The sequence below is a fragment of the Erpetoichthys calabaricus genome, chromosome 9 (assembly GCF_900747795.2).
Source record: "Erpetoichthys calabaricus chromosome 9, fErpCal1.3, whole genome shotgun sequence".
Lineage (NCBI taxonomy): Eukaryota > Metazoa > Chordata > Cladistia > Polypteriformes > Polypteridae > Erpetoichthys > Erpetoichthys calabaricus.
In genome coordinates, this window is record NC_041402.2 from 54,158,991 (window position 1) to 54,173,730 (window position 14,740).

General features: G+C 38.8%; 1 protein-coding gene across 1 annotated transcript in view; it reads left to right on the top strand.

Annotated features, from left to right (window-relative positions):
- The first annotated feature begins 536 nt into the window (after positions 1-536).
- The window catches only part of LOC114657542 (zinc finger BED domain-containing protein 5-like), a 188,620-nt gene continuing 174,416 nt past the window's right edge, over positions 537-14,740 (top strand). Inside the window, exon 1 of the mRNA XM_051932206.1 lies at positions 537-2,140. Within this exon, the coding sequence (XP_051788166.1) occupies positions 537-2,140 (1,604 nt within the window). The remainder of the gene's footprint in view (positions 2,141-14,740) is intronic.

Genomic DNA, 14,740 nt, shown 5'->3' on the forward strand with positions numbered 1-14,740 from the left:
AGGCCTAAGGTTTGGGGAGGGTGGTACGTGTGTGCAGTTTAAGAATATAATAAATTGATTTGCACATGCACTGTCTATGCCAGTGTTTCTCAAACTGTGTGCCGCGGCACACTAGTGTGCCACGGAAGATTTGCAGATGTGCCGCGGGAGTTTCTACAAATATTTGAAATTTATACAGGTTTTCAGAACGCTACACGTGCAGCGTTACACAGGTCTGCCTACTATTAAATTTTTATCCTACGTTGCGATGACGTCCCCACTTGCAACGACCAGTAATAGTAGCCCGCACTCTCCCCTATTCTCTGCCCTGCTAAATCGGAACGCTACATTTTGACGGAAACGGGTGTTAGCTATTCAGGTTATGGAATTTTCCACTATACATATATTATTATAATGACTAAAATGTAGGCCGCCCTAGCAGACGCACAGCAGTTTTTGAATTGGTAACGATAATAATAAGCGATGTGTTTCATTTAAATTTTTTAGGTGTATGCTAATAATAACAAATTATCAATAAGCGTTATTCATTGTTATCCATGGAGAAATACGTTAGCACGAATGAAACTGCGAAAGCGTTAAAAAAAAAGCAAGGAACCAAACGAAGGTACAAAGAAGATTACATCGGATATGGTTTCATATCTTCGGGACCTGAAGATGCTCCATTGCCATTCTGTCTGATCTGCAATTCAGCTCTGTCGAATGAAGCGCTTGTTCCAAGCAAATTGAAGAGACACTTGGAAACAAAACATCCAGCTGTAAAAGCGCAACCGAAGGAATACTTCGAAAACATCAGGGCTCAACAAAATAAACAAGCTAAGAAACTTACGAACTACCTAAAGCTGCCAGAAAAGGGATTGATTGCAAGTTATAAGGTTGCTCAGTTATTAGCAAAACGCAAGAAAGCGCATACAGAGGCTGAATCAGTCATTGCACCAGCTTTAGCAATAGTTGTTGAAACTATCCTTGGACCCGATGCCGCCGAAAAAGTTAAGAAAGTTCCTTTGTCAAATGATACTATCTCGCGCAGAATTGAAGACTTATCGTCAGATTTACAAGATCAAATCTGCGAACACTTTGACGCGCCTGACGATGAAGTGTCTCTGTTGTGGTCTCTTCAAGTTGATGAATCCACTGACGTTAGCGGCAAAGCCCAGCTGCTAGCTTTTATTCGGTTCATAAAGGATGAAAAATGTGTCAACGAATTCTTATTTTGCAAAGACTTACAAACTACGACCAAAGGCGAAGATATTTTCAATGTGGTGAACGAAAACATTTTGCTCTTCAAACTACAGTGGAAAAACTGTGTCAGCGTTTGCACCGATGGCTGTCCTTCCATGCAGGGAAATAGAAAGGGATTTGTCACTCTTGTGCGTCAAGAAAATCCAAATGTATTAGTTGTTCACTGCATGATCCACAGAGAAGCTCTTGCCTTCAAATCTTTGCCGAAAGATTTGATGTCTGTTCTGGATCAAGTGATTACAGTTGTAAACTTCATCAAATCTCGACCGCTTGCATCCCGACTTTTCTCTCAGCTCTGTGAAGCAATGGATTCAGACTACAAATGCCTCCTGTATCACACCAACGTTCGTTGGCTCTCCAGGGGAAAAGTGTTAAAGCGTGTCGTCCAACTCAAGGCTGAGCTGATTTCATTCTTGGAGGCTGAAAAAAAAGACTTTGGATTTTCTATTCATGACGAGATCTGGTGGGTTAAGGTGACATTTCTCTCTGATTTATTTGACAAATTAAATTCACTGAATTTAAGTCTTCAAGGACCATCGGAAAACATCATCACTGCATCCTCAAAACTGAAGTCATTTGGTGAAAAATTGTCGTTGTGGCAAAGTAAGATCTCGAAAGGAGTCTTCGACTGCTTTCCTACTTACAATGAATGTGCTTCAAATCAAGAAATCACCCCCAAAATTCTGTACACTTTGACACACCTGCAGTCAGCATTGCAGCATTACTTCCCAACAGTTGGAAGTAATGAATATGGATGGGTCAGCTATCCATTTGGAAACAATGAAGCTACAAATCTTACAACGGAAGAAGAAGAGCAGCTCATTGATTTAAAAAACAATGCAGTTCTTAAGTCAAGTTTTGCCGAGAAAAGCCTGGATGTGTTTTGGATTTCAATCAACAAGTTATATCCTGCAATCAGTTTAAAAGCAATCAAAATAATTCTTCCATTTGCATCTTCATGGTTTTGTGAGTTTGGATTTTCAGCACTGACTGAAATCAAGTCTAAGAAAAGAGAGAGACTTCTTACAATAGATGCTGAAATGCGAGTTTGTTTGTCGACTTTGGAGCCTCGATTAGATCGCATTTGCTCTCAAAAACAGGCACATCCTTCACATTGAATGTAATACTTAAAAACAGGTAAAATAATTTTTCATTTTATTATAAAACAACTGTTGTTCTTCCTGGTGTGCCGCGAAATTTTTTTAGTTTTTTTACTGTGCAAACAGACAAAAAAGTTTGAGAAACACTGGTCTATGCCATCCATTGCCTCTCACTTCTGAGCAGTGCCAGCGTCATCGATCGTGGATTATTGTTTTGGGCACAAGAAATTCAAATCATCCTGTGTTTCTCTCTCCCTCCCTGGAAGCTGAACACAAGGTGTATACCCTACACCTCGAGTGTGTAACCACATCTTAAATAGTTTTAGTTTCTTGTTCTACTACAGAACTCACGACACATATTATCCTGTATTTTTTCCATTATCAAAACACCTCCACTTATTCACTCGCCCATCCACGCTGTGAGCGAATGGTGCTGTTGTGCTTGCGCCGTTCAATTAGCAGCCGGTCTTTGTTGAATGTAACAAAGACAATGTGATTTTAAATATCAGCAAAAACAGAAATGTTGGCTAATTTTCTTTTTCTGCAACATCAACAAACTTCAGTCAAATCAGGGGTATTTACTTTTTTTTCCCCCTAAATACTGATATATCGAAATGTCCTTTCTTAGCAGATACCTAGTGCCCTAGATGTACCATATTGCCAAATTTCTGCTTTTTAACTAAACAGGAAATGATGAGTGAAAAAGTGAATGAGTGTGCTATCTTTGCATTAAATATATAGATACTGTATTTAGTCCTGTGGTGGATTGGTGCCCCGCCCGGGATTGGTTCCTGCCTTGCGCCCTATGTTGGCTGGGATTGGCTCCAGCAGACCCCCGTGACCCTGTGTTCGGATTCAGCGGGTTGGAAAATGGATGGATATTTAACACTTTAATGAAAATAATCATTAAAAGGAAGTTTGTTTAATCATATATTGTGTAAGGTATTTGAAGCTCCTGCCAAACAGTGGAGATATTCTGACAAACAGTACATTCAGAATGGTGGATTCAGGTCTGATCACAAAACATCAGGCTTATTCTCTTCGTATTTTGTACTCTGGTGACTGTTATTAAAATTTATTTGTGCGTGCGTGTGTGCGTGCATGTGTGTGTGTGTGTGTGAGAGAGTGAGAGAGAGAAAGAGGGTGTATCATAATAAACTTTCTCCATCCAATGGGGGTTTCTACTTTACATCATTTGTTCTTGAGGATTAGAATTATTATTGAGAAGAATCAGTTTTATGTCAGCAACCAGAGATGGGCACATTCCTTGTGGCACTGATTTATTAATAACACAGAGAAAAAAAAAGAAAAGGTGAATATTTAGGCACAATTTGAACCTTGGCATTAATGCAAATCAAAGAACAGAACTGGGTGAAAAGTTCTAGGAAAGTGCCACAAAGATCACCACCGTAATGACTTTTATTGCTAGTTCCTTAGTAGTAAAATTACTGTATGGGAAATGGTTGTTATTGTTCTCTCTGTACAACGGTTCTGATTTTGCCTCTTCTTTAAAGTTTGAAGAGAGCAGGTAGGCCAGTACTTATAAGGGTGTGCAATACGATGATCCCTTTTATAAAAGTTAAGAAATTTAAATTTACACAAAGCAAGATTGACATTAAGCATGAGTGAGTCAAAATTCGGACAACACACATAGAAGAGATAGTTAAATTAAAATTATATCCCCAGGTTTTGCCAGTGTAAACCACAAGATTTAAGAAGGCAGTTAGAATTCTGAGAAAACCCCATGAGAAAGCCTAAAGTTAGTACTAACAGGAATCCAAAAATGACATTATTGTTTTTCTCTTTTAAAAAGAGAATGTGAATATAGTAAAGTGTGCTGGTGGTAATAAAGGTAATATGTGGATGGGAAACATTAAAAAAATCAATACCAATTATGACTTTTAGTGGTATCTCTATTGAATGGATGGAGGTATTAATGGAATCTATATGATGCTATGTATAGAGACCAGATTGTTAATTGTTTCACATGAAGCAATACTGAAAATGGCTAAGATGAGAATATTAATGTGGAGATAATGAGAGAGAGAGAGGAAAAAAACTGCAAAGTGAGAATAAGGCTTAGCTAGTGGGCGAGGAGATCGAGTTGACATGGTGACATGTGGTTTAGGTTGAAGGAATTAAACAAAGATGGTAGTTGAAGAGCATATGCAGTATAAAGCAGTGACAAGAAACATAAGTGATAAAGTATACTAAACATGAGTATTAAAGATGCTTAAGAGTGAAGAAGTGCCAATAACCAAACTGAAAAAACATAATGGTGCTTAAACTCTGCAGGAATTATCACCTTTAATTGAAGTTATTATCAAAATTAAACATTTTCCCAAATGTAAGGTTTAATGTAGTCACTGAAAGCTTTTTTTACTGTTCCTGAAAGTTATTTGCATTTTTAAGCCATAAACCTATAAATTCAACAACACAAAAATGGTTCCAAAAACTCCTTATTTGTTTTTCACACTAATTTACACATGAAATAAGACCCTGTTGAACTACTTATTGTCGCTTGTCACTTCAACCAATGTTGTTGTTCCTGCAAATTGATAATTCAGATTTGCATTGGCTTCATTCCAGTTACGATGAGAAATTGCTCTTCTGAAATATTATGTTCATAAAGAAGTTATCCAGGGTCATACTGGTTGGAATTTGTGTGGCAAGTGAGGAATGCTTTCAGTGAATATCATTGCTGTAGAATTTTGAGGCATTTCTGAATGTTTTTCAGATATTCTCATGTATTTATTTTTGCATTTACTTCTTCACAATGGCTATCGTTTTACTAGTGCTGCAGCTCTACACCCTGATTCAGCATATGTATTTCTTTTTTAAAAATGTCAGTTTTCCAAAGAAAAATAAGTTTGATACTGGTGTGTCAGTAATTACATTTTTTGGTATATATTGTATGCTTAATTTTTCATTTTGTTTAATGTAATTACTTATAATAATACTTTTCATTTTACCAAATCATATTTAATTAGCAATACATATTAAGTACTAATCTGTAGTTTGTCAATTGTGAAAAATAAAAATGTACATATTATTAATATTATTAAACTGGAGGTGTTGCTATGCTGCCTCATTCATTTTCTTCAGGTACATCTGTAATAAGTTGGCTTGGGTGCGTGTGGACATGCTCTGATACAGACTAGTGTCCAATCTATCATTGATTTCTGCCTTGAAATCATTGGTACCTGATCCCCTTTATGGAAAATGCAATATGAAAAATAAAGATGTGTGGACTATTCTGTGAAATACTGAGCTGGCATATTGAAAAAATATATACACATGCAGTTGTCTATGCTCTGATTTAACTAAACTGATTTAGGGTTACTCTGCAGCATTGGTACAAAACACTAACCAATCCTGGATTAGGCACCATTCCATTAATGGGCACCCTGATTGACATATCCACATTCATACTCAAGGCCAGTTTAGAGTCACCAATCAATTTAACCTGCAAGCCTTTTTGATATGGAAAGAAAACTAGATTATCTGACGGAAGACCATTCAGACACATACAATATACAAACACTTCATATGCTGGACATACACTATGCAATTTTGGTCTGATTTTAAGCCCTATTTTTATTAACCAACTGACTTTCTGAGTCAAATAGAATTTCAGCTTCATTGACTTAATGAAAGATGTTGTGATGCCCATCTTATGCATTGTATTTACAAAACAAAATATGCTGAATGGAGAGGTGCGAAGGGATTTAAGGTGAGTTTTTTCATAGGCTTCAGGAATTCTATTGTTAATTCTCTATGCCTTTTTATTATAGAAAATCTGCATACACAGTCAAGTAAAATCTGTTTTATTATTCAGTAGTAATTACTAAACAAAGTGAAAGTATTTTACTATTTATCTAATACTACTTGTACAGTAACTTTAGAGTAGAATGGAGAGAGGATTAGCACTGCAGTATCACAGATTTGGAAGACTGGGTTTGAATGGCATCCCAGGCATACACTGTGCAATTTTTGTAAATTGTTGTCAAGCAACTACTTACACTGCACAAAAAAGTTGTCAGTCATATATGTGCTCAAGCATGTTGGTTCCAATTGACATGCCACAATGTGGGTGATCAGATTTTACATGTACCTTACCCCAACAGACAGCTTTACCCATTGACAATTTGCTGCAAAACTTTACCCTGTCAAAAAAATAAAAAACAATATGGCTACAGTGTTCTCAAAATGTGAACAGACACAAAAGCTGCATAGCTGGCTCCAACTGTACAGGCAAAACTGGACGGTTGATGTGTGAACAATACTGTCTGCCTATTTTGCAGAGAGAACTAGAAATACATAATGTATGTAATATACCGCTACATGTGTTTGTTTCGTTTCATGTTCTTCCAGTACACATGTACTCTATGAGTATGCCTGTGTCGATCAAACAGAGGAAGCTCTGCAGTTTACTTGTGACTTTACGCTGTAGGAAGATACGAAAATAAACCAAGGTAAAGAACATTCGATCTGGCTTTTATATAAGTAACATATACATGACTTTAATATATAAAGACCATCACAAAAAATAATCACAAACAGAACTTTGGCAAGCTATGTAAGCCGTACTTTTTCTTTGAAGGACATGCATGTGGCAGATTGACTGGAAGGACAACGCCCGACCTGTTGCTGCCATCTTTTGCCTTTACGCCTGGTGCAGCTGCATTGTTCTTATGTGTGAGTGGATGTTTCTTGCGAGGATGGCTTCTGTTTTCTTTCTCCGATGTAGAACCCTTATGCTCATCTGAGTTCACCTCTGTTATAACACATCTTTATTTGGAAAACAGAAGTGTCAGATCAGGGGGAGCATGAACACGACTGAAAAAATAAAACTAAAAAAAAAAAAAACGCTAACCTTTACAAGTACCATACATTTACACCAACTGTTACAGACTCAAATCAAATGTTGTTTTTTATTGTATAATAGTAACAATAAGAGCAGCTCACTACTCAAAACATTTATTCTGAGACACAGGGAGGCTTGGACCAGCGACCCTTTGAATAGGAGTCAGCAGCTCTTACCGCTGTACTAACAAAGAAGTCGCTACAACAAACCACACTAACCCAATTTTTTTTTCTTCGATTATAGTCTTGAATAAAAACGCACTTGTTCTGTTATATTTATACCTTTTGTGAAAGTTCTTATTTGATATTTGGACTTCAGTCTTCACACATTATACACTTCATGTCTACATTTTCTTGTTAGCACTAAAACATGGAAAACGTTTGTCTTTTAGGTATGTGTTCAACATTTCTTGCATTTCCTGTCATCCCACCCTTGCATAGATCTTTGTAGACATGAAAGACACATGAAATGCATGTGTTCCAAATAACAATATATTATTTACCCTATACAGCTCCAGGTACCTCACACCCAGATAAACAAGGCTTGAGAAGGGAGAGCTTTTTGCCCTTTCTGTGGCGGTGGAGGGATGGGATATAGCAGGCTGCTTGCTGCTTGTGTTGCTCATCACATTTACAAAATAAATAACGCAGGAATGGAGAGGTGCGAACGGATTTAAGGTGGGCCAGGATTACGAGTTTTTTTGTAGGCTTCAGGAATTCTAGTGTTATTAAGATTAAAAATAGCATAACATTCAGGGACAGTAAGATCATTATAAGAAAACATTTTTGTTTTTATAAAACATGATTTCATTGATAATTTTTAATATTATGTTTCAAAAAATCTTTCTTGCAGCATTCATTAAAATGCATCACATATTTTGAAATATTTTGGTTTACAACAAAATAAACTTGTTTGAGGTCTATTCTGATTTTAGTAGCACACTTAATATTATGTTTCAGAATTTTGAAACAGATGGGTAATAACTGAAAGAATTAAACTGCAGATAGAAATGTAAGAAACAAGCTTTCTCTACAGAGTGACTGGGCTCTCCCTTAGAGACAGGATGAGAAGCATAGACATCCAGGAGAGGCTTGGAGTAGAGTCACTGATCCTCTGCATTGAGAGGAGCCAACTGAGGTTTGGGCATCTTATACAGATGTTGTCTGGATGCCTCCCTGTGGAAGTTTCATGGGCATGACCAGCTGGGAGGAGACCCTGGGGATGACCCAGGGCTCGCTGGGAGAATTATATCTCCCAGATAGCCTATGAATGCCTTGGGATTCCACAGTATGAGTTGGCAAGAGTGGCTGGGGAAAGGGACGTGAGGGCCTCAATGCTAAGACCATGCAACCCGGTCTTGGATAAGTGGTGAAAAATGAGTTAATTAATTTTTTAAAATTGCAAACCTTTCAAGTCAAGTCAAGTTGGGGAACATGCACTGGTACAGTGCGTTGCCACACCCACTACACGACAAAACAACTCGGGATCCCAGTTTGCAACCCCCCAGACAGACACGCGGTCCAGTCCCACCCTCCGGAAATGACCCTCTATCTGCCGCAGCCAGGTGTTACGTGGGCAACCCCTTGGTCTGGTCCAGCCACTTGGGTCCCCAACAATGAGGATGTTACGAGCTGGATCACCCTCGGGGAAACATGCCACATGGCCGTAGTGCCGTAACTGACGCTCCCTCACAATGCAGATAATGTGCCTTATTCGGGACTCCATGAGCAACCGCTCATTCGACACAAAGTCAAGCCAATGGTACCTTCGTCTCAGGTCACTGGATAGCGTTCATGTCTCGCAACCATATAGCAAGACAGGAAGCACCAGGACTCTAAAGACTTGGACCTTTGTCCTTTTGCATAGATATCGGGAGTGCCACACACCCCTTCCCAGTGACCTCATTACCCCCCCGCCATGCTCTCCCAATCCGTCTACTGACTTCATAGGAAGAGTCACCAGAGACATGAATGTCACTGCCATGGTAAGTAAACCTCTCGAAAAGGTCGACACTCTCTCCGCAAACAGACACACTGTTGATGTCTGTGCCCAAGAGGTCATTAAAGGCCTGGATCTTGGTTTTTATCCAGGACACTCACAAGTCCAGACACTCAGACTCCTCACTCAGTCTCTCGAGCGCCCCGATCAGAGCCTCCATTGACTCCGCGAAGATCACAGCATCGTCAACAAAGTCAAGATCTGTGAATCTTTCTTCACCAACAGATGCCCCACAGTCGCTGGACCTCACAACCTTGCCCAACACCCAGTCCATACAAGCATTGAACAGAGTAGGAGCAAGAACACACCCTTGTCGAACCCCAGAATCAACTGGGAAAAACGCAAAGGTTCTGCCTCCACTCTGCACAGCACTCACAGTACCAGTGTACAGGTCGGCCATGATATCCAGCAACCTCGAGGGGTTGTAAACCTTTGTTTACTTTCAATCATTAACAATGCCTTCTAAGTTATGTAATCTGTTTTCTATACAGTATTTATTCACCTGACCTGTTATGAAATTGTATCTTCATTTTTTCTTTTTAACAAGCAATGCTTTTTGAAGTTGTTTTTCAGTAATCACTACAGAGCTATTTCTTAGAAAAACTGTCATTTCCCAGGCATTGATGATATGACTCAGGGCAGTATACATGATGTCTTGAGGGACAACAATAATATATCATACCAACTTGTTGAATTGTTTACTTCTCCTCCTTTAGACAGTTCCGTGGATGTTAGATTAGCTAAGCTACCTGCAATATAATTTTAGTAACAGAACACTCATTTAGCAATCTACAGCATTTTGAGTTTGCCAAGAATAATGCTAATGCGTGAGATTTAGTGCTCAGCAATTGCCCATTTTCACATTTCAAAGCTGCTTGTAATTTCTGCCTAAAGCGGTCTGTCTGTGTGGCCCTCATATGCCTAATAGAGATAATCAGCCATACAGGGTTACCCTGTTGTGATGGTTCATTTGCACAAAGGGTGCTTACATCTGCAGTGATAAGCAGGGTTTGTAAACCTCAAGTGACAGTGAATACGCATTAAAAAAAAAAAAGTTATGATGAGTGATTTCTTATTAATTTCCTTGCTTAAATATAACTTACAAGAAAATAATTTATAGTAGTTGCTCCAGAATTTGCAGTTAAGTGACCATCTAAACTAATTCTGCGAAGTCACTAGGTGGCAACAGGGATTTGCAGAAGGATATTTAAGGGCCTTTGGTGTTTACTACCAATATATTGTAAAAACACTGTGGAATATTTTTAATTTGCACAATGTATCCTAGCGTACATAATACGTACTTTTTAACACAGATGGGCAACTGGTCAGCTATATGAGGTGTACAGTAAAAGAAAAAAATTGTAGTAATGCAAGAGGATCACAAACAGAATCATAGACATCAAAGAACCAAAGAGACATGGAATAAATTACTAAGTAATGTGGTAGAGAGTAGACTTTAAGGGCCTTCAAAACTTGACTAGATGTTATTCTGGAGAAATTAGGTGAATAGGATTGTCAAGCTTTGTTGGGCTAAATAGCCTGTTCTTATCAAAAACTGTCTAATGTTATGATGGTTTGAGGATTTTGAGTTCTACAGATTGTATTTCAAAGGAGGACAAAAAGGTTAATCTCATAAGAACACTGAACAAGTCACTGGGCAGAAATGCTGGGAAAACCAACTAACACAGATAATGATGCCTGTGGCTGCCTGGTAAGCAGTATCATGCAGGTAGAGACAGAGACTAGAGAAGTGCCAGGCATATGACAAAATTTTAGTATGATTTAGTTGAACTATGAATAAGTTCTAATGTGGTATTGTGACGATGCGGGTTCTGCTCCACGCTCCCATTGACTGTTAGGGAGCCCTTGAACCCAACACCGTCGGTAATGTCACCGATGAGCTAGACAGTGAGGCAATAACAATGAGCAAGGGGATGGTGTAATAAAGTGCAAAGTGCTTTTATTAAAAGACAAATCAAAAAAGGTGTCCAAAGTGCAGTCAAAGTTCAATAAATCAAAAGTCAATAAATAATCCATGTAAGAAATGTGGATGTTAAAATACCATAGAAAAACTCTTCTAAAAACCACGAGGTAAAATGTCACAGGAAGTAATACATTAAAACAAAAAGCCCGGTGTCTTCCTTTACCATGGCGGCTCCCCTGCTACACCCATCTGGGCTACTCAACAGGAGAGTCGCCTACCTGCAGGAACAGCTGCCTTTCACTCACGTCCGGTAGCCCTCTGTTCCTTGGCTCCCAACCGGACAGAGACTTTAGTCAATTCCCCAGTGGCCAAGGCGCTCACGCTGAGGCAAAACCAGTCCAAAGCCTCCTTGACTAACGCTCCTAGCAACGGCCAAGTCGATACTTCTACTGGTCACTCCAGCTACTTAGTCGCTCAGCTGGAGCGACCGCTTTCTTCATCCCCACTGAGTGTCGGCCAAACACTCCCCTCATGGGCTCTCTTCCCAGTTGCCTGCTTTCTTCCACGCGAGGCTGCTCTTGCTTGCCCGTTCGCTCGCACCGGCATGCTCTCTCTCTCTTGCTTGCTTCCTGCTTTCCTCTGCCACCTCCTGCTCTCTTTCCTTTCTCTTCTTTTTTCTCTCATTCTCTTTTTCCTTTAACTTCTTCTCCCAACTGTCTCGGGCTTCTCTATATATGCAGAGAGGACATAGCAGCTGCAGCCCATTAGCCACAGGAACAATCACGGATGTGGGTAGTCCCTCACCTGTGCACTTAGGTGAGAAACGCCCACACTGCAGATCGCCCTGCGGCTCGCTACAGCCACCACGCCCCCTCGCTAAGCCGCGAGTGCTGTGATTATTTATTTAACTGGCCTTTGCTGGGAGAGCTGTGGACCCATAACACCACAGGTATGTGTTCAGCTGACAATGAAACACTAAAAGAATGGCAAGATGTGGACAGTTGAATGATACAAATGGTCAAAAACAAATAGTTATTTTGTAGGCTGACTTGCTTAAGAGTAACAAAAGAATCTCCTACTACACTTTAACTGACACTGGACAAAAATCAGACTACACTACTATTTAAAAGACAACCTGTATTGAAATATTTTTCACCATATTATTTAGTTTAAAATATAACTATCGGAAAACTCAGCACTCTTGTAAAAAAAGAAACTTGAATTATCTATATTATCTAATAGATGGCATTGTGCCAGATGCCATGGTGATAACAATTACTAGTATAATTTATTGAGTTGCCTTGTCTAGAATACAAATACTGTATATAATTTACAAAGTAACACCGATGAGGTTAATGCACACACTGAAATGCCAGGATATTTTTGTTATCTATTATTCTAACATCATTAAATAGTTATTGCATTTTCCTACTGGATGAAATTTTTATAATAGTTTAACGATCAGATTAGTAATGTGTTTGATTGCACTGGTATGTGTGATTCAATAAGTGGAAGAGTGAATGTAAATGAATCAGTACATGAGGCAGCATTTCAATATAGCTTTACTCAAATCATATTTTTTCTTATGAAATGCACCTCATTCATGGCCAAGTACTGTGTTACACTGGTCCTTCCATGTTGATAAAGAAAGCCTACTATTTATTCTTGTATTTGCAAACATCACACAGTTTGTGGAAACATTACGGATGAGTCTCCTTCTAACATTGTTTCCTTTATATGCAGATTGCTCCATCCATAATGTGCCACTGCGCATGTTCTCCTTTTCTTACATCTAATTAGTGCTGGCTGTGTACTTTGTATTCTAGGATGTGTTTTTTCTGTGATTATTGTACAGTCATGTGGAGGAGAGAGACAGCAATTGACATTGTGATAACAACATACAATAACCTCAATAGCAGTGGCTGGAGTACTACGAAACTAAACTAAGAAAAATATGATTCATGTTGTCAGAATAGAATTACAATAGTTTCAATAACATGGCTGTTTGCAGTGCAGTTATTTAGGAAAAGTCAAGGATGGACTGGAGCATGAAAATCGGCATCAGCCATGAAGCTTCTAGTGTTACCTTATTATACAAATGCAGTATACTCTTGCAATGCTGGATACTTTGGCAAGTGCAGAATATTTCCAAAGAAGTCAAAATATGCAGAATTATATGCTTATTCTTCAGTAAACAGTTTTGGGGTCAACAAAGTGAACAAATAAAAATGAAGTTAAAAGTGTATAAACCAGCACTCTGCAGACTCTGTGGCTCTGCCAATACAGTCACTCCTGTCTTGCGGCTTGTCCTTCTCTCATTTCTACTTCAGTTAGAACATTAGAACAATCTAGACAAGAACAGCCCATTCAGTCCAGCAAAGATTGCTGTTCCTGTTCACTTAATTCTTCTAAAATGACATCGAGTCTACAGTAGTTATGAAAGTCCCTAAAGTTCTACTGTCTACCACAGTACTAGGTAGCTTATTCCATGAGTCTATGGTTTTCTGTGTAAAGAAATACTTTCTGCGAAATTTACCCTTAACAATTTTCCAACTATGTCCCTGTGTTCTTGATGAACTCATTTTAAAATAACAGTCTCGATCCACTATACTAATTCCCTTCATAATTTTAAAAACTTCAGTCATGCCTCCTCTTAATCTTCTTTTGCTTAAACTTTAAAGTCTCAGCTCTTTTAATCTTTTCTCATAGTTCATCCCCTGTAGCCCTGGAATGAGCCTAGTTGCTCTTCTCTGGACATTTTTTAGAGCTGCTATGTCCTTTTTGTATCCTGAAAAACAAAACTGCACACATAAATAATATCAAACGTCCCACTTTGATCATATCCTTTTGTTGCTTCCTCTTGGAATTACAGCATGTTGGTAAAACATGACCTCCCTCTTCTGAACATATGCTGACTGTTCAGTAAAATTCCTATTCTTGCCATTTGTTGCTCAATCTTATACTAAATAATTCCTTCAATTACTTTACCTATGATGCACATTAACCTTATGGTCCTGTAGTTGCTTGGATGTGCCCGGTTTTCATATAATGTTATTATATTTGGCATTTTCCAGTCCTTTGAAATTTCCCTGGTGCACAGTGACTTCTTTAAAATATGTGTCAAACTTTTATATATACGTGAATGTGCTCGCTAACTTCATTGAGCACTCAAGGGTAAATATTATCCTGTCCTGGGGCCTCATGTATGAACGGTGCGTATGCACAAAAATGTTGTGAAAGAACGTTTCCATGTTCAAATCGCGATGAATAAAACCTAAACTTGGCGTAAAGCCACACACATTTCCACGGTAGCTCATACCCTGTTGTACACAAGTTCTCTGCTCGGTTTTGCAGACTGGCGGCACCCAGAGTCAAAGCAGTGCTGCTGTTCCTGTGTGGTTATCCCTTCTTTTTTAGATCCACATCCCTGATGCGGCTTTATAAACACACTGAAATTAACTGCATATTATTTATTAGTTTATGGCATCTGATTGTAATTAACCTGTAACAATATAATGGTCCACAGAATGGTCAAACTATTTCAAATACCATAACTGCTTTAGCGTTGTTACTCTCACTGCACCTTCTTCTTCTTCTTTCAGCTGCTCCCGT